This window comes from Juglans microcarpa x Juglans regia, chromosome 4D (genome assembly GCF_004785595.1).
Source record: "Juglans microcarpa x Juglans regia isolate MS1-56 chromosome 4D, Jm3101_v1.0, whole genome shotgun sequence".
NCBI lineage: Eukaryota > Viridiplantae > Streptophyta > Magnoliopsida > Fagales > Juglandaceae > Juglans > Juglans microcarpa x Juglans regia.
Window position 1 is genome coordinate 34090585 of NC_054600.1, and position 21595 is coordinate 34112179.

The following is a 21595-nucleotide window of genomic DNA, read 5'->3' on the forward strand; positions in this document are numbered from 1 at the left end:
CTCATCTCACTATTTAAACCGTACCTTAAACAAAAATGAAGATAACATAAATGTCTCGTTTGTTTTCGTGGATAATATGAAGTGAGATGAATCAAGATAAAAATTGAAAATTGAATAAAATATTGTTAGAATATATATTTTTTAGATTATTTTTATTTTAAAATTTGAAAAAATTAAATTATTTATTTTATTTTACGTAAGAATTTAAAAAATTATAATGATTTGATAAGATAAAATAAGAAATTTTGTGAAAGTAAATGAGATCCGAGAGTCAAGATGAAAAAGTGGAGAGAGAGAGACGAGGTGGATGCAAAATTTTAAATTTCGTACCGTACCGGCCGGTACGGTCGAAATTTTTCGTTTCGGCCGTCCGGCCAGTACAAGTACTATATATGTTCCGTACCGGCCAAAATACCGGCCGTACCGGTCTCAATTTCGGCCGGTACCAGCCTATATTTCGGCCTGTGTATTTTTTTTTTTTTCGTTTTTTTAAACTACAATCTTATTTTTTAACCCTCAATTCAGACTAGACTATTTATAATTTATATATATATGTATTTGTATATAATTTATTTATATATAGACTATTATTTTAGAATATAATTTTTATATATATTTATATATATAATTTATTTATAGATCGACTATCTCGAAACGTTATTCTGAAACTCTATCTCGAAACGATATCGATATCGAAATATTTCGTTCTAATATCTTGATCGATACGAAGTTCAGACAGTATTCAAAATATTAGGTGGATGCCCAGGTCCAGGTTTTCAGCCCACAGGATTAGACTAACGGGTCGAGAGAGAACAACCTCAATTGGTCGGCCACACGTAGACTTCATTACTCCAGGACTAATCGGACGGCCCAGACAGCTGCGTCAGCCTGAAGCTAACCTGGAAAGCAAGCGTTAGGGCCTCTCCGCCAGCTCCTCCCTCCTCTATATAAAACCCTCAAAAATCCCAGACGCCCGCTCCCCCTCTCTCTCTCTCTCTTTCTCTCCGCGCAACAGACAGGGACTTACATCTGAAAGACGAACAAATGGTATAGCTTTACTCTCGTATTTCCTCCCAGAATATTCCTTTCTTTTGCTTGATCTTCGACTTCATGACATGTTTTAGCCGTTTTCCATTTCTTATTCTGATTTTTCGTGGCATTTGATTTGTTGCTTTCGTCTTTCAGGCTTTGCCGAATCAACAGACCGTAGATTATCCGAGCTTCAAGCTTGTGATTGTTGGCGATGGTGGAACCGGTAATCTTTTTCTTTAATAGAGTATTTTTCCTTCAAGATCTGTGTGGTTGTAGGGAAAATTTAGGACAGGAAAATAAAAATATCTAATACAACTAATCCGTGCTGGTCTTGGTTACAAGGCCTCCTTATTTATAGGGTTTCAATTGAAAATACTCGTAAGAAAAGATCTTTAGGGTGAAACCAAGAGAAAGAAGAGAACTTTTCGCACTCTTGATGATTTTCTTATCAAACTAATAACCATTCCTCGTTCTTTTAAGAGTGAGTGGTATTCTTTGCCATTTCCATTTTTGTACAGTTGGCTTTCCGTGTGATAAATTAATTGCCTTGAATTTTGTAACTATTTCAGAACTCACACTGGGTTGTTAAAGCATTTGGATTTTATTACTCTCGATTTTGCTTATTAAATTCCTAATGTTTAAATAATGCAGGAAAAACAACGTTTGTGAAAAGGCATCTCACTGGGGAGTTTGAGAAGAAATATGAACGTGAGTTTCATGAATTCGTTTTCATATTTTGGTCTGTTTCCTTTGTATTTTAGAAGTATCAAAACCTTGCTTTAATGCAAAGTTAAGTTCTTGTTTTTTCCTGTAAGATGCTAAACGTAGCTTAAAAAAAAGCTTGAACTTCGTTGTTTTGTGGGGGTTGATCTTTCATTTTGGTGGACAGCGACCATTGGTGTGGAAGTCCATCCATTGGACTTTTTCACCAACTGTGGGAAAATTCGTTTCTACTGTTGGGACACGGCCGGGCAAGAGAAGTTCGGCGGCCTTAGAGATGGTTATTAGTGAGTATTCTGTATAATGAGTTTTTGGGCAAGATTCTTTATATCCAACTTTGTATTTTGCATAGGTGAGATGTATTTATTGGGTACCACTGTCATCTTTAAATCGTTTAATGCTTGTAGGCAATAGCTATTACTTGTGATTCCTATATAATAGCCGTTTCATATAAAACACTTGTTTCATAATAATAGTTGTTTGAACTTTCTTGTGTTCTTGAGATCTGCAAAATACCAAGTTGTTTTGTTTTATGATTCAAGAAATAATAACTTCCATTGTGGTTTTAGGCATGATTTACGACTTAAGGATAATAATTCTGTTTTCTTTTTCTATAAGTAAGAAGTTTATTAAAATACGTAATTAGGCATAAGGATAATATTCCTGTTTTTATGCCCTTGGATATGTTTGCAATTTCAACCTACTTGCTGGTTGCGATTTCTCTGATTACATTCTTCAGTGATTCCGATGTTTTCCCCCTGATATTAATCTGAACTTTTAAGAATTGTTGAAATCTGTTCAGCTGTAGTTTTCCTCTTGGTCTGGTGGTGACCATTATGTTAATTGGATGTTTGACAGTTCATGTGCAGCTTTTAAACATCTGAATGTTTGTACGACACTTGGTGTTGTTTATCTAAGCTATATGTGAACAACATTATATACACACACACACATATATATTGGGGTAAAAGTTTTCAGCATTAGTATTAATTTTCTTGATAATTTTCTGCCATCAGGACTCTCCCTGGATTTATTTTTGTTTCTTTTCCCTCGTTTATTTTTTTGTCTAAATGTCACTGTAGTCTGATGTTCAGCGTCTTTTGCCTATGTATAAAAACCATTCTCATTGTGCAGCATCCATGGGCAATGTGCAATTATCATGTTTGATGTTACTGCTCGGTTGACATACAAGAATGTTCCAACATGGCACCGCGACCTTTGCCGGTCTGTCCAGAAATCCTGACTGATCACTTGTTAAGTTTTAATGCCTTTTCAAGGCTTCATTGGGATTCATGGCCACTTTGGCACTTCCTATGTTGTCATTTTTCAGTGTGTGTGAAAACATCCCAATTGTTCTTTGCGGAAACAAGGTTGATGTGAAGAACAGGCAGGTGAAGGCAAAGCAGGTTACTTTCCACCGGAAGAAGAATTTGCAGTATTATGAGATATCGGCCAAGAGCAATTATAACTTTGAGAAGCCCTTCTTATACCTTGCCAGAAAACTTGCAGGGTAAATACTTGTTAGTTCCTGTCAGAGTATACTTTCCCATTTACTTTCAGTGTTCCTGCTAATTCTGCAATATGTTTCTTGTTTTAGGGATCCTAATCTGCATTTTGTCGAAACTCCTGCCCTGGCTCCTCCAGAAGTGCAAATTGACTTGGCTGCACAGCAACAGTAAGCCTTTTTTTATAACTAGAATTCTCTCTCTCTCTCTCTCTCTCTCTCTCTCTCTCTAATGGGGCACTCATCGCTGCTCCTGTATTTTCTGGGTATCAGTGTGATATAAGTAATTGTCAGATTTGTCACTAATTAGTTTGGATGTTAAACTTCGTATTTTTTTTTCACAGGCACGAGGCCGAGCTTGCTGCTGCTGCTAGTCAGCCCTTCCAGATGACGATGATGACGCCTTTGAGTAAATTGGGTGATTCTTCTTGTCGCCAGGCTTTCTTACCAAGATTTGCAAGTCCATCGGCCATTTATTTTCTTTTCCCTTACCCCCCAACCCCATAATTGCTGGCATTTGTGAAGGTCGAGAATATATTTTTGGTTGTACAATCTTGAGGACGTGGAGCTGTACCAGTGTGTTGCTTTGTTTTGGTTTTTATGCCTTTAGGCGCTACATTTATATATATTCACTTGGCAATTACATATTTTTCAGGATTGTCTTCAATCGAGTTTGAGGCCTACGTGGCCCCTTTTAGAGTTTCTAGTTGCCTTAAGTCGTTTCATTGAATGCAAGACATTTTCCTTCAATTTCCCAATGCGACAATACGCCCGAAATTACACATACAGTATATTGTAATATACAAGTAATATCGTGTCACAATAAAATGGTTTTCGGTATTGATTTTCATATTCTCAAGTATATTGTAACATGAAAAGTATTCCGTTTAGAATAATTTTTCTCATCAACTGTTATTTATTATCTCACATTTCCACATTCTTAAAAAAAATCATACTACAAAGACACTGACTGTGACTGTGGGGGATCAAAGACTTCGGCCCATCTTACAAGCCTAACGAATTGGTTTCACAGAGAGGTGTCATCCATCAACGTGGTCAACCTAGCGTCTCAATCTTCGGCTTGTCGGTCTTTTTGATGGCCTTGTAAACTTTAATGGAGTCACCTTTAAACTGTACTTTATTAATACAAGTTTTTATGCAAGAAAACACGCCAATATCGCAGCTCTACCTTCTGCTTGGCAGCGCGACGTTGTTGGAATTGTTGGAATCTTTTCCATCCATGCATGGTGGATATGTCCTCATGATCAGTCAATGACTGATTACTTTGCAGTTGATTTTCCATTTGTCCTTTTCAGGGAGGATCTAGCATTTTTCCTTTTCCATATTCTCAACTTTCTGTACTTCCACTATGTTCTTCTATTCTGGGTTTTGCTCTAGTGATCATCTGCATAATATAGTATCCATGATAATGGCTGGGACGAGTGAAATCTTATTCTTTTTCCATATCCACGTTCAGTTCTTGTTTGGACTGTACTGTATCGACTGTAATATGGTGGATGATAATAAGAAGGAACTTTATATTTTAGTTTTTTTGCAATATTCTTAATTCTTGTTCGAGAGGTACCAGCTGAGGGAGCAAACTAAAATATTCTTGTCCGAAACTGGGACCCTCCCGATGGCTTAATTCTTTGCGTAAGACAGTGATCAGGAATATTGATCATGACACGTACTTCATGCTTGCATGCTGCCCAAAGAAAAAAGGAAGTTGATTCTCAAGTCCACATGGATTATCTTTTACGCTCATCTGGATGGCCAACCTATCTATTATAGATGCTCTGATGGCATGGAGATTAATTTCCTCGATATTCACACACGAAGCTGGATGGATGGCTGCTGGAGTTGGCGTGTATGGTTGAAATTTAAGCTTAGAATTTAAGCGGAGGAGAGTGGATCTAACGGCATACAAAATTGCGTCCAACAGAAGTCGATCCCTTCCCATATATAATATGTATATAAACACTTCACGGCCTCCACCACACTCTTCATCATTCAATAGTCAATACCAAACCAAAACCCTCTGCCAATCTGTATCTCTCCCACCCGTACACCTTCCCCATAAATGGTGACCCTCTCTCTCTCTCTCTCTCTCTCTATAGACATATATATATATATATGTATACATATCTGTGTGTATAAATATTAATTACGTACTTGCTACGGTTTTCTTCATGTATATAAATAAGTTGCATGTCATGGTGACATTGTTCTATTTATTAGGCGCTTTCGAATCAGCAACCCGTGGTTCACCCTTCCTTTAAGCTCGTGATCGTCGGTGATGGTGGAACTGGTACACCATCTCTCTCTCTCTCTCTCTCTCTCAATTCCCGAATATTGTCTTGTCCGTTGTTCTCTTAATATGTTTCTCAAGACCATTCTGTTTCTTATTCACTTTTGTGCGCTGTTGGCAACCAAAATGGGGCGTATGACCTCTCCCGGCTATCCTACCCCCCACCTCCCCCTTCCTCTTAAATCTAAAAGAAGCGTTTTTTATTCTGTACAGGCAAGACTACGTTTGTCAAACGTCATCTTACTGGAGAATTCGAGAAGAGATATGAGCGTATGGACTCTATCTTTCTATTTTTCTAACATTCGTTGTTGTGATTGTTTGGACTCTGTTTGTGTGTGCGCCCGCTCGAGAATTGATGATAAATATGTAACCTGTGGAATCTTCAACATCACTATCTACAGCCACAATCGGTGTGGAAGTTCATCCGCTGGATTTCTTCACGAATTACGGGAAGATCAGGTTCGACTGTTGGGATACTGCTGGCCAGGAGAAGTTTGGTGGACTCAGAGATGGTTACTAGTATGCATTTTTACCCTGTTTTACAATAAACTATAGTGATTACAGCGTACGTGGATCATATTGGCATTGTTAACTTGGATGATCCGATACATCTTTCCGCAAGTTTGCTGCAACACTTAAATATCAGGGGCATTGTGTTCTTTAGTTGTTGATACTGTAGAGAGAGAACTTGGAATTAGTGCTTATTGCTGATTCTGTTTACTTACATTCACGTTAAGTTTGTAAAAGAACAATGGAGTATATTTGAACAAAACCAAATTTCTTGATGTGACGTTGTGGTAGAACAATCTGGCCATTTTGTGTTTGATAAGAGAGTTCTGGGTATACGATTTTTGTCAAAGATTTGAATTGATTCATTGAGACTCTGTTTTATCTGGGACTTTTGTGGTTGTGAATATGTTATGAATTGTGCATGACAATGTGCATCTAAGTTTCATCTGGGACATTTTTTTTTTCCAGCATTCATGGACAATGTGCCATAATCATGTTTGATGTCACTGCTCGCCTGACATACAAAAATGTCCCAACATGGCACCGCGATCTTTGCAGGTGAGTTGGTGATGCCTTTTCTTTTCCTTGTTTTGAATTTCTGTTTCCCCTTATTTCCTATATTGTATACTACTGTCTAACTCTCCGTGTTTCTCTTTTACTAAGCAAAAACGCCCTTCTAAGTGGGTTCTTTGTTGCTATTTTATCAGGGTCTGTGACAACATTCCCATAGTTTTGTGTGGTAACAAGGTCGATGTCAAAACCAGGCAGGTCAAAGCAAAGCAGGTTACCTTTCACAGAAAGAAAAACCTGCAGTATTATGAAATTTCTGCAAAGAGCAATTACAACTTCGAGAAACCTTTCTTGTATCTTACCAGAAAGCTAGCAGGGTAATGTTCTCGTGAATTCATTTCATTTTTATTTTTGCATTTCGGTTTTGGTTCTTTACTGCCTCTTGCAGACAGATATATGGGAAGATAGTTTAACTAAATAACTGGTAACTGCAGAAATCTTGATCTACACTTTGTTGAATCGCCTGCTCTCGCTCCTCCTGAAGTTCAAATTGACATGGCTGCACAAGCACAGTAAGTGATTATGCCTTTTTCCCTGATTCATGTTAGCTTTTCCTTTCTGATCTCTTTGAACTTTGACCACCGAAGCTTTATTTTTTGAGACAATTCTTCCAATCATATTATACACTGAGGCAGCTTTGTTCCCTCATCAATGAATAGATTGTATTCTGCCGCCAGTTTAATGAACCCTCAGTGAACTCGTGCTGACACAAATTATTGTGGAATTATTGTTCAGACATGAAGCCGAGCTGAATTATGCAGTTGCACAGCCTCTTCCGGATGAAGACGATGATTTTACTGAGCCACTCTTTTTTGTTTAGGTTGCTTGTTAGACCGATAGTCTTGCTGGTTTTAGGTTGTTTGGACAGGTTACTTTGCAATATTGTTTAGGTATCCTCTGTAGATTAAGGTTGGTTGTTGTAGTTTTTTTTTTTTTGGTTCTAAGCTCAGACCTTGTTCACAGGTCATATGGGGTTTACTTTTCTAGTACTCTCCGATGATGTGTTGGTGGGTCATGGGTGGGTGTTTGATGTGCACAGATGTTCGGAGTCCCGATCCTTGTGTGTTGTTGTCAAGTTATTACCTTGTAGCTAGAGAACCGAGGTCATATTGAGGAAGGTGATATCAATTGAATTGCTCCATTTTACAAATTCTTCCTTGTGAAAGGATTCGATTCCCCTGAACAGCATGCTTCGCTCTTTTTATCTCTAGGTTTGAAAAACCATGAGATTTTTGGACAAAGCACGGTCAATGTAACAATATATGTTACAAGACATGATGAAAACACGAGAGAAAGTTTACAGACCATTAGTTCACCATACAGGATAATAGTCTAGATACACTTTGCCCTTCAGATTCCCAAGTTAGAATCATTCAAACACCCACTCTTACTAATAATGGAAAGAGGTTCGACGCAGATCATTTGTCGTTAAAAAGACCATAATAATCCCAACTAATGCGACCGGAATTATCCATTCCAAGTCATCTTTGCAAGACAATTCCGTTGACCAGTCCATAGATCTCTAGAACAATTATCAATTATAGCATGTGTTATCTTCAGTATCAGTCAGATTGTCATCCTTCTATGCAGTCCTCTTCAGCTTACCTTTTTACAATGTTGAGGTGCTTCCATGTCCAATTATCCCCTATGAATATCGTCTAAATTTTCACACTGCATCCTTCTACAAGTTGGAAAAACTACTTGGTTTTAAGAAACAGAGATGCCTATAGTTACTTTGAATGTCAGAATTCCAAGACCTAAAATTCAACTGAATAATCGGATTTCATGAAATTCACCCTCCATTGGATCAGCTATCATACTCATCATCAGCAAACTCCAAGGGACTCCATGGCTGGACATGATAATCAAGTGACCTGCAAACATCCATATTCAGGATAAGTTTGAACTCGATAATCAAGTGTCTTAAGCCTGAAATAATGGGATCAACCGACCACTCAGTTTTTAAAGTTCAAGACAGTGTATCTACAGAGCTCATTAAGTGGTTTGTACAATGATAATGATAGAGTAGCATTATGCAGTGCGCTGTGAGATTAAAAAACAACAACTAAATAACAGAGAAAAATAATAATAACACCCCTCAAACAAAATTTGAGTCCTCTAAAGCAAAATTAACTAAACGATACACTCAAGAGTAACGACAGAAACCAAAAATTGTCTGCGCCCAATGTCAATCTTATTTGGCAAAAATGCATACTACCACCAAAATGCTCCCCAAGTCCACTAGAATGGATTCTAAGAAGGTAACTGAGACAAAAAAAGACATGCCTATGTTTCACTAATAAAGAAAAGTTCTGTTCACAGAAATGAAATCAGTGACATTTGTAGGCAGGAAAAATGTGTAATCGAGTACTATCACTTCTTAACCAGGCTGTTGATGGTTACTAATTTTTTAATAAATGCCAACTCCCTCCAGACCTCATTATCTTATGAGGGCATGCAACAAATCATATAGCAATCAACCCAGAGTACATCACCATGCGTCCATAGTTCATTATAATGATAGTTTCTTATCATTCAATTTTATAATTGAATGATCAGGTTTGTTGCGTTTTGAGTATAACTATCAACAATAAATAAGGTCTCCATTCTCCGTCCAAATAAGAATTCCATGGTATAGCTGGGGTTTTATGAAAAACCCAAGTCATCATGCCCTAAGTAACAGAGTGAAAGAAACCACTTCCTATTACTGATTAGCAGATATCCACCATGAAAACATTGAAAAGTATAAAGGGGGAAGTTCCTAAAAGGGAAAGCAAGGAAGTAGGGTATCGGAAGGGAGCTTTGAAATATTGTCCCAGGTCTTTAACAAAAGTGCAAGGGTTGTGGGTTGACTTCGGTAACACAATAGGACTTTTGGAAACACAGATAATCATCATTCAAGTAGATCTTATGGATTATACAATCACTAAAGAGTAGCATCAAATCTATCAAATATTAAATGCAACAGAAAACTAGAAAAATCCATACCTGTCAATCTGGAGAAATGATTGGAAATTAAACTAAATTAACAGAAACTTATCCAGAGTAATAAGAGAAAACTTGGGCCTCGTTCACTTTCACAAAACTTCTCATCTCATCTCATCTAATCATTACAACTTTCCCAAATTCTCGCACAAAATAAAATAAACAATTCGACTTTTTTTTTTTATAAGTAAAAACAATTCAACCTTTTCAAATCCCAAGACAAAAATAATATTAAAAAAATATATTCTAACAATATTTTATTCAACTTTCATCTCATCTCATCTCGTCAGCTAAAACAAACGAGGCCTTAATACACTAAATAAAGATTTTATATGTAAGAAAACATGGTGATGTGAGTTATTTGAAAAAGAAGTTTAATAAGAAGACCTTCATATCAAGATTGATCTCCCAGCTGTTTCAAAAACTGGTTTCACATAGGCACCACGTGTGTCCATGGTTCCCAGCAGACCTGAAATCAACTATATCATCGAACCAGATTAAATAATGAGACCACACAGTGGTAATCCATCATCTTATGTAAAATTGGATGCAGTTCTTGCCCAATTGTTTAAGCCCAGAGAAAGGCAGCAAAATCCAGCATCATCTTCAGACCTTTGGAAGCAAGGCATGCAAGCCTCCAACTTTGGCCCTGGAAAAAGTAGGGGTTTCATCAATAACACTCCTGAAACAGAATACCCAGTGCTATATCGTGAGGCTATCAAGCAAGACCATGTTAAAATCCATCAAAATGTTTATACAAAGGAGCACAAAATAGCTTTCTTTTTACTCCCTTGCTTGTACGACAAGTCAATTGATGTTATAACTACTACTGCATGAACTAAAATGGAGTACAGATATATTGAGGGGAAGGAATAACAATAATATCCACGGGCTAGAAGATTTAAGAAAATCTCAATCCCCAGGATTCAAATTCCACTTGTCACCCAATAAACAACTGAAGATCTTCCACCATTCTTTCTAATACCACATTGGTCAACCCGCCAAGCATGATAAAAGACAGGCAAACACGCTAATATTCTACACAAACAGACATATGGGTCAGAATGAAACTTGTCATTTACATATCCAGAACATCAGATATAGCACATTAGCTATTCAAGGCTCTTAATTTCCTTTTTTTTTCAGAGCTCTCTCTCTCTCTCTCTCTCTCTCTCTCTCTCTCTCTCTCTCTCAAATCTACAAGATGCAAATTGAGAGGTCAACAAGAACTTTCAAAAGATATGAAAGCCAAATGTTCTCTGGTAATTGAAAAGAAATTCATGATCTTTGCTGGAACATGATTAGAATCATAAATCCACCCCCAAATTCAATAACACAAGAACAAGAGAAAAAAATAAGAGCATCGCAATGAGCCTGGAAATATTCATTTCTGTATAAAAGTATTTGGTACATAATTTCCAAACTACTAATTGATCACCAAGACCGACGCTACAAAAATGTAGCCATTTCTCCAGCTTCTTACAATGATCTGAGGGCCTTAAAGCCAACAGTGAATATCTCATTCTAAGGTAAAACAAAATACCTTGATTATTAGTTAACTACAATAAATGCCAGTTCGGGCTGATTTTAAATTCCTTATCTCCATCAAATGTTCATCATTAGAAATGTTGAGTGAAATGCGGAGATTTGTCAATAGAGCTTCTTGTTCCCAACTTAAGGACCCAGAAGCATATATTGCTTCTAGAGTGCAGCGATAAGCATGCAACTCTAATATATGGATTCTTGCCGCTACATTCTCATTCATGGAACGAAGACATTTTCCTTCCTCATATCCACAATTATGAAAGGAATCTGCATCTTGAGTATGGCCTGATAAAATATGACCAGACAACTTATTTGGACTGTCACTAACAACACTACAACTACCAACAGAAGATGAAACACTACCACAATCAATAGGTTCCGAATTTCTTTCATGAAAACAAAAAATTGAACCATTCTGATTTCCCCTCTCCAATTCAAAATATCCAGTTTCATTATTAGAGGAAGCATGCATGTATGTTTCACCCAGATTTACTCGTGGGTAAGCAACAGCATCTACCTTTTCCAGCAATGGGGATACTGACTCTGAAATCAGTCTTCTATGCTCACCCTCTTTCTGGATTCCTCTCATTGTTCTGGTATTTGCTTCAAAATGAGAGGAGAAATAAGGGGAAAATCTCTTCAATGTTCTAGATGAGACAATATGAGACTCCTGGAAACAAGTATTGTCTTGAGCAGCTACACAATTATTTCCTGTCTGCATCTTTCTCCTTGTATTAAATTGCGGAAACTCAGAAATCATATGATGACAGTTCAAGCTAGATGGCTTGTCACTTTTCACCACCTCACAACTCCCTTGACCCTGTGAACAGAAGCCAAAATAAAATTAATCAATGCAGAGGTAAGGATACATACTGATTCAGTGCCACTATGTTCCTGGGAAAAACACCATGCAAACAATGATAGGCAGAGTGTTTCTCGATCAAAAGTGCAAACTATTCACAGACTGTTACACAGAAATTCAACTACCAAGTGAGAAAAATTATTGGGGACACACTAAAAGAAAAGCAAGAACTTTCAAATGTTCTCACTAAAGTCTAACTGAAACTCAGTATAATAACAAACAAATGCAAGACAAAAACAGAAACTCACCTTTCCAATCACAAACCATTCATTATCTTGCCAAGACTGACGCACCCGGATGTTGGATTTGTGAACTTTGAACTCCTCATGAGATCCCAATAGCCTAGCCAAATAATAATCCCTGCCTAAGACCTTCGAAACCATGGCTATTTTCCACGAACCAACATCAAACACTTCCACCACATCTCCAACCGCCCAACTCTCCACACTTCCCACAGGAGGGAAAGGCCTAATGGCCTTCCTTGGCACTCGCTCAACAAGTGCCTCACTTCCCATGCTGCAAGAACCTTCGAATACAACACTGTAAGTGCGTCCATTATCTGAGATAATCCTAGCACAACGCCACTCACCTGGAGGCACCTCTTTCTTTATCAGTACCTCAACTTTACCCCCCTTCTTGAATCTCATGATTGTTATGCTAACGCAAAACTCAAAATCACAAAACCTGTACCAACAAAGAAAATTATATGTTACAATCAGAGGGATCTCTTTTTACTCGAAACATATCAAATAGTACACTTTTCATCCAATGGGTCATTGATTGCAATAGCCATAAAGAAATGCAGAAGCAATTCCAAGAGCAGTTAGCAGTAACATCATGCTGTGCGAACTGTTTATATGACCCTGACAATTAAAAATAACATTTAACTTCTTTTCAGGAAACAACCAATCATTCTGATGTTTATCGGAACAACCATCATGTGTGTGCATGTGTATATATATTTTAACTTCTTTTCATCATATGCTTTAACTTGAAATCATAATCTTTTTTCAAAGAGAATTAACAATCCAATAAAACCAATCACATGTAAACAAAATCAGAAAAGAAAAAACAAAATCTAGAATACGGGTGCTAGATCATGTACAAATTAATTACACAACAATTAGTTTCAATAGAAAATCTTACAACCCAAATATAAACAACAGAACTACTAAATCAAAGGCTAAGATAGCATATATTTAAATAAATCGATAATCCAAATCAAAACAAAACAAAATCAGAAAAGAAAAAACAAAATCTAGAATACGGGTGCTAGATCATGCACAAATTAATTACACATCAATTAGTTTCAATAGAAAATCTTACAATCCAAATATATACAACAGAACTACTAAATCAAAGGCTAAGATAGCATATATTTAAATAAATCGATAATCCAAAATCAAAACAAAACAAACTCATCAAGCAAAAAAACAAACATGTCCTGTGCAACCACTGAATTAAAAAAAATAGAAGCAAAAGATAAAACACTTTCATTCTTTAAGCATGCAGAGAACATCAAACACAAAAGAGCGAGAGAAAAAAGAACCAAATTATTTGAGCTCGTACCAAAATAAATGCAGATAGGATCAAAATAAACAAGTATTCAGAGAAATAATCAAAACCCTAGAACTCGAATTGAGGATAGAATTCACTGACCTTCCACGATGATCGTGCGGAATTCGGACACTGAGGAATCCTGCTTTCTTTTCTTGAACGAGTTGTGCTTCTCATTCAAATGGATTTGTGTTTCTTGTGATCTGTGGCTTGAAAGGGGGAAAAGAGCTAGGGTTTGTGAAAATAAAAATATCGTATATTCGTATATTTAAATTTTTAGTTACCCAATAAATAGGTGTTTTTTCTTTCGTGGGTTTTAAGTTTTGAAATATCAACGATATAAAATAGGAAAAATGATATTTGTAAATATTTTATATTTTTTTAAAAATAAATAAATAAATATAAAATTCATATAAAAGTTTTAGATTTTTAACAAAATCTCACTTTTAAAAAAAAAAATGTACGATACTTATATAATTTATAATTGTATTTCACAAAAAAGTAACGATATGCCGTGCGCACAACTCTTTTTCTTCTTTTTGTTTGAAAAAAAAAAAGGGGAACTGTGGACGGAGTGTCATTAATCAAATTGACTTGTAAACACGAGAATTGAAAACGGAGTGTCATTATTCAAATCGAGGAATTTTCTAAATTTCTGATAAATGAAAAAATCTTGTTGTATGATGGGAAAAAAAAATATATATATATATATATTTTGTTTTTGCAAATTTATCTCTTTAAATATGTCTCTATCCTCTGAGAAATTGGATATATTAAGCAATATGAAATATTCGGGTTAGATACCTTTCCAAGATAGGTTGTTGGGTGCTAAGAGGAGAGAGAGGAAAAAAAAAAAACAGAGGTTGTTGGGTGGAATATCATTTCCTATATCTTGGTCATACCATACTTGTACTCGAAGAATAGCATCCTCTCACAAATCATCTAACCATAAATTGGTGCGATTACTTTGGTTTTTCTTTTTCTTTTGACACTTCTTTGAACGGAGTTAAAGGCACAATAGTGGAAATGGTCGAGATAAAGGTTTAAATTATATAGAAAAGACATACAGATTGTGAATTATAATTGACAGTTTTTCATATGTGTAGATTGAATCATTATTCGGACTGAATCAAGATAGTTTTTAAAAAAAAAAATTATTTATTGATCTTTTAACCATTATTTTGTTATGATCATAAAGATTAAAGATTTAACCAAATTAGTAACCAACAATCCTAAAGCTCTTGAATTAATGATTGGGTCTTTAACAATTAGTATCAGAGTAGGGATCACGTCACACTAATTTAAGTTACAGAAGGAATTATCTAAATGATGAATTAAAATACTTTGATATTATATATGGATATAGTGTTAAGTCATTAAATACTGATAGATAAGTGAAGTTGCCAAAATGAAAATGGCTACCACTAGGTAAGTGTCGATAAAATGAGTCGTCGTAAACGTTGGATTCGAAAGCGTAATAAAATATTATGATCCTAAAAATTACAAATTTAACTAAATTAGTATCAATCAATGACTCAAGTTAACTGTAAGAGAACTTTATATGGTTAAAATAAAAAAAGTAAGAGAACTTGATATAAGAAAGATGTTTAGTAATGCTATACAACCTCTGCAATCTCTACATACTATATATTTTAAAATTTTAATTTTTTTTAAACTAATTCATTATTCATGTATTAAATATTTTATAAAAGAAAAAAATAATAAAAATTTAAAAAAATAGGGAGTATGGAGATTGTGTAAATAGTAAGAGACTGCATAGATTTTTTCTTATCCCAAGTTTGGATTTTGGAAAACTAACAAAATTATAAAAGGCAAAGGTTTATTTAAAAAATATATATATATATATATATATATATATTTTTACATCAGAACGATAACAATAAAGCCAAATGTTTTTTACCTCTTCTTCAGAGATGAGTATCCACATCCCAACCCTCACTGTAAAAAAAAAAAAAATAAAAAATAAAAATCCTCTTTCAGCTTGGAGTTTAATCGATCTTGTCAGATGAATCGAGCCTGTAATTGAAGCAACGCATAATTACTCGTTCTTAGTTTATCAACTGAAAATTAATAAAACAGTGGCTGCTTCCCCGGACACTCCCGGGTCTCGTTTGTTCTCTTAACGATGATAATCTTTTTCGAAGAAAGGGGATGGGGGAGAGATTAGTTTGCCATACAGACATGCATGTCACTGAACAATACAAAAAGACATTTGATACCGCATCTTGCTTGTCTTCAGGAACTGTTCTCCAATATGTGACTTGACCGAATCGCCTGTCTTCTACAGCATTTTGAACGTGTGTATGTGCAACTTATCCTCAACATTTGTTTCGTCTTACAACACTGGCAACATCTTGAATCGCTAACAGGCTTTTGAACCTCCTAGACAATGTGATAGGAAATATGGGGTGGATATTAGATTGATACCTAGATTGTAACTATTTCAAAAGTAGTGGCAATACTTAATTATCAGGTCGATCTCATTGCAATCTAGAAAGTTAGGCATGGGTATCGCCTCACCAAATGGAAAAATCTGCATCTTTTAAACAGATGGCTCGGCAAATAGATATCTGATTAAGGGAGAAACCACTGCTATGCTTAAACTGTTACCCAGCAATGCATACCTGCAGCAAAAGAAACTGAATTATTTCACATATTAGCCAAATAGAGTCTTCTTCTACAATGATATGTTCAGAGGTAGTAGCTGATTTTTCATAAATAGAAGAATCAGAAGAGTAAAAGAAGGCATATCGGAATTAAATTCGTGAATAACGTACCGTTGTCTAAGGCTTATGTGCTGTGGAAAGTGAAAGTCTTCCGGAAATGAATGTAGATTGGCAACCTAATTGTTGTGTGTGGGTTGGGGGGGGATCTCTCACATTAGCAAAAATGAAATTGGAAAAGGTAAACAACCAAAAGAAAAGTGAAACAAACGCACACACAAAGCATAATGCACATACCTCCCTAGGAGTAAAAAATCTAAGGCATTGCTCTTTCAGCGGAGATGATTTACCTTTCTTCTTTGGCTGCATGTTCACCAATTTATATAAGTCATGGCTACAGAAAAACCATAACAAAATACTATTAAAAAGGCCACAGTAAAACAAGAGGATAAAATCAAGAGGTGTGAATTTTCCTGCCCAAACTAGATATAATAAGGTGTAACATACTCATTCAGAGCCCTGTAATATATACCAAAATATGACATAAAGTAGATAATTTGATCCAAACAGTCATTTTATTGAAAGTAAGTTTTGACCTGGCAAGTGTTTAGAATACTATTGAAAGCATTTTTCTTAGGCAACCTCCTATTAGCTCTATTTGTAGTCCCAACTCCATGTGTGTCGTTATGTACTTATGTACCTACCCATAACGTTCAATAAAACCCTACCTGGACAGTAGCCAAAAGAGAGCCAGTCCCTTTCACATATCGATAGTAACTTTTAGTAAAACAACAGCAACGCTTTGAATCAGGATAGACAATATCTGAAATCTTTTAAGGATATAGTTAGACAAAGAGGGAGAGAGAACAAAATTTGGTTTATGAATAATGACATAGGAAACAGAATGTGTCAATAATGACTACGAAAAGAAATTAAGGATACCCATAACACTTCCCCACCGCTCTATCAAGCTCAGTGGAACAAGGTACTGGCCTAAAGAGCTACTATCATGTCCATTCGCATTATCATTTTTCTCTAGGGATCCATAAGCATCTGTAGGAACAATGGTGCTGTCCAAGAAACCAGATTCGGTACCTGTTTGATCACCATGATTCTCGAATTCAAGAAATTTCTCCACTGGCTCACAGGACTGCAGCACTTTGTCCCAGCTCTCCTCTGATTGATCATATTCATTGGCCACTGTGTTATCATGATGCCCAAACAGTGGGCTTGGACACAAAAGCAGCCTGTTATTGAGAAGTTGATTTTGGAAAGATGAAGGTCTCCTTTTTGCCTATAAAGTAAAGAAGATCGATTATGCAACTATATTAGGAATCTTGAGAAGATGAAAAAACACACGGATCCAAAATCCTGGATAACTAAAATCTTCTACAATATTTTTGTCAACATACTTATCCATAAACATGGTCAGTCAACCATGAAGTGGGAAACAGGAGCTTCAATAGTCACATTGAATATTGATAAAGATAACAATCATATCACGACCCATCTTCAATACCTTTACAAAATAAGAGGATAGGTGCCTCTACCTTGGCTTTTAAGTAAGAATTTTTTATTTTTTGACTGGCCAAAGAATATATCAATCATATTGACAAAGTTGGTACAATAACTATTTTCTGAAAATAAAAACAAAATTTAACAGAAATCAATTACTTGAATTTTATATCCACTCTCCATGTTTAAAAAAAATATATGTAGGAAGACATCATAAATCTTAGAAATGCAAGCATCTTGCAATTCACTTCCCCAACTAAAATCAAATTACCAAAGCCCATACATGTTCCAGTAGGCATACCATTTTTAAGATTCTATCATACCTAGGGGCAAAGTATTGATTCTCTCCAGCCAACTAAACCAAATTCATTATTTGATTATCTATCTGTCAGAATGAAACTCAATTTAGTTCAAAACTAAATAAAGGTTATTATCAAACACTGTTCCTGCCTAAATAGGTCCTCGGAGGGGAGGGCTTGGAGTCAGTCCCACCCTTCAACAATTTTCGCATGAAGTGGCCACTGTCATGTATCCACACACACACACACACACACTTAGTAGCCTGAAACCTTACCACAGCACCAGAAAAAGGCCCCTTATGAAGTTCAACGGTTTTAAAAATAGATAAACCTCAGCTCAATTCACTGGGCGTTAAAAACCCACTAAATTCATCTGCTCCAGTCTAGGAGAGTATTTTTTAGAAGCAAGGTGAAAATATATATATATTTTTTTTACAAGCAAAAAGAAATTTTATTCAACAAATGTAATAGGCGAAGCCCATGTACACATGAAGTATATAAAAGAAAACACCTAATTACATTCTAAGAAGGGGAAAAAGAAGACAGAAAATCATGAGCTAAAGCTCCATCAAGCCCTAAAACAGAAAACCATTGCAATAAAGAAAATATAAAGAATTTCCAGATTTCCTCCATGGTCCGCTCCTTATTATTAAAGCATCGCTCGTTCCTTTTCCACCAAATACACCACATGAGACACAAAGGAAGCAAGGTGAAAAGAATAACAAGCAAAAAAATCTAATAATAGCAATTCAAATAAAGAGAGAAAGAGAGATAGGATACCAGGCAAAAATAACGTGGCCTGGAATATGGGACACCAAATTGTAAAGGGCTCAATATAAACTCCTGTACAACAAAGTTTGTTTTTGCCAATATATCAATCATTTTTGTATGTGTATCAGATGTCTGCGAAGAAGGGAAAAAAGGTCAGCATAATGAAAAATAAAATCTTCAACAGAAAAGGGCATATGTCTATCACCAAGTGAAGAAATTTAACTTCAGGTGATGAGCAGAAATACAAAGAACAAACCTCAAATCCAACAACATTTTCCACTAGTAACATATTCGGAGGCTTTGAAGTGTGAGGAATAAGTTCAAGAATCTTGAGAAAAGAGAACGCCCTAGCATCGCCAGAATCCTTTTGGAGACCTAATCATAAGATGCTTGCTGAAACTATTGAGCAATTAACAAAATTATCGATAAAATATAGCGATGATTTACCTTGCCGAGTGTAAGGTTGACAGGGAGGAGAAAGAAGCCATGCGTGTGCCCCATAGCTGTCGAGATCAGCAGCAGTCAAGCTCTGAATATTACCCTGTGCCGATCAACATATTTACAAGACAAACTCTATTACTTCAGAAAACTTTGTCTCGGCAAGTGAAAGTCCAAACCCCATCAATTTGAAAAAAGGACTAGCTTAAAGGCAAGGTCCAGACTCTGGACCAAGAAGAAATCCTCGTTTTGAGCAGCTTAAAGCACAAATACAAACTAATATTTTAACCAGGGATATGAGTAGTAACAAACTAGCCTTTCTGGAGCAGCTTAAAGATGAACACCCAAAATGTTTCATTTTTCAAATAGCAAAATCCATTTTCGAAAACCCAATGCCAAATATTCAAAATTGGGTACTGAAGAAATATCAAAGTTAACCGGGGACAATATGTGGCCAACCTAAAGTTTGCATTAAGTGAAAAGCTACATTAACCTCCACGAGTATAATCAAGGTGAACATTCAAGCAAGTAATTCAGTAACAAAAAGTTGCAGTTGTCCTTGTAAACTGGTGAGATGAGAGTTAAAATGGAAAGAGTTTTTACTTTGAAAATGTTACACAGTAAGCTGGGTGTACCGGTATTAAAACTTGACCCCATCATCCTACTTATGAAAGCAAAACAATCAGCATAAACTATTTTTCTGAAAGAGCAAACCTGATGGGGACGGTGGCCAAAATTGAGCTCGTAAACATCGTTAGCTTTGTCGTTTATATCGAATGCGTCTACTACTTTTGCATTTACACCCGACTTCATTAGCGAGTACCTCTAACCAAACCAGAAACAGATTAATTTCAAAACACACACATACAGCGAGAGAATAAAAGTTTAGGTTGAGAATCTATATTACCAGGCCCCCAATACCGCTGTAGAATTCGAGAACTCTCCAGGGCTTGTCTACTTGCTTGAGAGAACCCTCCGCCATGGGATCGGGTTGTTGTCTGCGACAAAGGGGGTTGTTTTTCTCATGCAAGACGATAAAGCAGTAGCCTATTCGATTTGGTTGAGCGGTGAAATAACGGCGGTTCCAATCACTAGGTTTTTGTCACGGTTCGGTTTACCAGGATTTCGGGACACAGGAGAATGGAGATGCCTGCTTGCCATAGTTTGTTTTCACAAATTCTTTTACCTCTTCTCAATTCATAATCATAATTTTTTAAAATTTTTATATAAAATAAAATAAATAATTTAATTCTTTTAAATTTTAAAATAAAAATAATATTAAAAATTATATATTTTAAAAATATTTTATTTAATTTTATTTTTACTCATCTCATCTCATCTCATCTATAAACGATAAATTTCTCATCTCATTTTATTTTATATAATTATTATAATTTTCTTATATTTCTATATAAAATATTATAAATATTTTAATATTTTAAAATAAAAATAATATTAAAAATAATATTTTATTTAACTTTTAATTTTTATCTATGTATAAATTAAATTACTTGTATTGAGAATGGGCTGGGCTCAGTGACTTCTATGGGCTCGGATGGCTAATGTTTTCTTTACTTAGTTTTATTGTAATGGACTAGATTTGTGTTAATAAGCCCAGTTGCTTTTATCTCCATTTATATTTATTTGCTGTTAGGACGTAAAAGCCCATGGCCTCTGCTTAGCTTTACGTGGGATTTGTAGGATTTTCATGGAGTATATATACTATAGTGCAAGACATTCTGAAAAGTTATTGAATTTTCTTTGTCATTTTCTCTCATTTTCTTTTTTAATAAAATTGAGCTATCTCGAAGAGAGCAAATGAATATTATCTTATCAAGTTTAGTTTTTGAGGTGTGTTAAGAGTTTTGGATCCAACATATACATATTGGAGTTAGATCCATTCGGGTCCAACAGAGCAAACCAATTTGAATTTGAGTTTCATTTAAAAAATAATTCGTTTTATTCATTTTTAATATGCTATAAGTCATATTAATTATAAAGAATTATTGATATATCAATAATTATATTTACAAATAAATTTCTTCTTCTTTCCTTTCTAAGTTCTCTATCTTTCATTTATTTTAATTTTGTTTCTTTCATTTTGACTTGTTTAAGGGAATTACAATTATAGCTATGCATATGGGGTAGTTTTTTTTTTTTTTTTTTTTTTTTTTTCTATGTCTGATCCGAAATCTGGAAAATCAAGTTCATCTAGACAGGTATCTGCCAGGATTTTGCTTTTGGGTGGGTATCCGAATTAGGGGTAACAATATGTGACACGACCCGTTAATTCAA

At 35.5% G+C, this 21595-nt stretch overlaps 4 protein-coding genes across 12 annotated transcripts; 2 read left to right on the top strand and 2 right to left on the bottom strand.

Annotated features, from left to right (window-relative positions):
* The first annotated feature begins 882 nt into the window (after positions 1 to 882).
* On the top strand, positions 883 to 3908 carry LOC121261318 (GTP-binding nuclear protein Ran-3-like). The gene is given in 9 exon segments (XM_041163635.1): positions 883 to 1047; positions 1186 to 1255; positions 1684 to 1740; positions 1922 to 2039; positions 2887 to 2976; positions 3083 to 3262; positions 3350 to 3427; positions 3601 to 3635; positions 3638 to 3908. Coding segments are annotated over 9 exon segments (663 nt in total). The 5' UTR covers positions 883 to 1044; the 3' UTR covers positions 3670 to 3908.
* A 1295-nt stretch (positions 3909 to 5203) lies between these two features.
* On the top strand, positions 5204 to 7885 carry LOC121261317 (GTP-binding nuclear protein Ran1A-like). The gene is made up of 9 exons (XM_041163634.1): positions 5204 to 5339; positions 5495 to 5564; positions 5778 to 5834; positions 5966 to 6083; positions 6543 to 6632; positions 6782 to 6961; positions 7079 to 7156; positions 7380 to 7607; positions 7748 to 7885. Exons 1-8 carry the CDS (start codon positions 5337 to 5339, stop codon positions 7462 to 7464), a joined length of 681 nt encoding a protein of 226 aa, XP_041019568.1. The 5' UTR covers positions 5204 to 5336; the 3' UTR covers positions 7465 to 7607; positions 7748 to 7885.
* A 371-nt stretch (positions 7886 to 8256) lies between these two features.
* Positions 8257 to 13914, bottom strand: LOC121261313. Of its 4 annotated transcripts, none has more exons than XM_041163626.1 (6): positions 13696 to 13909; positions 12285 to 12720; positions 11692 to 11994; positions 10190 to 10278; positions 10017 to 10108; positions 8257 to 8518 (listed from the first exon to the last, which is right to left on the bottom strand). In XM_041163626.1, the coding sequence occupies exons 2-4, from the start codon at positions 12681 to 12683 to the stop codon at positions 10198 to 10200; spliced, it is 783 nt and encodes a 260-aa protein (XP_041019560.1). In that variant the 5' UTR covers positions 12684 to 12720; positions 13696 to 13909; the 3' UTR covers positions 8257 to 8518; positions 10017 to 10108; positions 10190 to 10197. The 4 variants fall into 4 exon arrangements, with proteins under 4 accessions (XP_041019560.1, XP_041019561.1, XP_041019559.1 ...); XM_041163627.1 differs by having other exon boundaries at positions 8257 to 8325; positions 8402 to 8518; positions 10017 to 10278; XM_041163625.1 differs by having other exon boundaries at positions 10017 to 10278.
* Positions 13915 to 15806: 1892 nt separating this feature from the next.
* Positions 15807 to 20468, bottom strand: LOC121261315 (tRNA (cytosine(38)-C(5))-methyltransferase 2). 6 transcript variants are annotated; one of them, XR_005939870.1, is made up of 11 exons: positions 20208 to 20468; positions 20015 to 20125; positions 19310 to 19403; positions 19119 to 19237; positions 18872 to 18994; positions 17220 to 17571; positions 17006 to 17100; positions 16628 to 16640; positions 16392 to 16456; positions 16135 to 16238; positions 15807 to 15996 (listed from the first exon to the last, which is right to left on the bottom strand). XR_005939870.1 is itself a non-coding variant. In XM_041163630.1 (11 exons), the coding sequence occupies exons 1-10, from the start codon at positions 20280 to 20282 to the stop codon at positions 16157 to 16159; spliced, it is 1182 nt and encodes a 393-aa protein (XP_041019564.1). In that variant the 5' UTR covers positions 20283 to 20467; the 3' UTR covers positions 15807 to 15996; positions 16135 to 16156. The 6 variants fall into 6 exon arrangements, 4 of the variants coding, with proteins under 4 accessions (XP_041019564.1, XP_041019565.1, XP_041019562.1 ...); XM_041163630.1 differs by having other exon boundaries at positions 16575 to 16640; positions 20208 to 20467; XM_041163631.1 differs by having other exon boundaries at positions 15807 to 16238.
* Positions 20469 to 21595: the final 1127 nt, after the last annotated feature.

Bases quoted from the DNA above. Each gene is read 5' to 3' on its own strand.
- LOC121261315 (XM_041163630.1), bottom strand. From the start codon at position 20,282: ATGGCGGAGGGTTCTCTCAAGCAAGTAGACAAGCCCTGGAGAGTTCTC. The intron at 19,238-19,309 runs GTAAATCATCGC...TCTTATGATTAG, and splicing joins TCAACCTTACACTCGGCAAG to GTCTCCAAAAGGATTCTGGC. The intron at 18,995-19,118 runs GTTTGTTCTTTG...CCTTCTTCGCAG, and splicing joins AAAATGTTGTTGGATTTGAG to ACATCTGATACACATACAAA.
- LOC121261313 (XM_041163624.1), bottom strand. From the start codon at position 12,683: ATGAGATTCAAGAAGGGGGGTAAAGTTGAGGTACTGATAAAGAAAGAG. The intron at 11,995-12,284 runs GTGAGTTTCTGT...TTCTGTTCACAG, and splicing joins AATGGTTTGTGATTGGAAAG to GGTCAAGGGAGTTGTGAGGT.
- LOC121261317 (XM_041163634.1), top strand. The intron at 5,565-5,777 runs GTACACCATCTC...TATTCTGTACAG, and splicing joins CGTCGGTGATGGTGGAACTG to GCAAGACTACGTTTGTCAAA. The intron at 5,835-5,965 runs GTATGGACTCTA...CACTATCTACAG, and splicing joins ATTCGAGAAGAGATATGAGC to CCACAATCGGTGTGGAAGTT.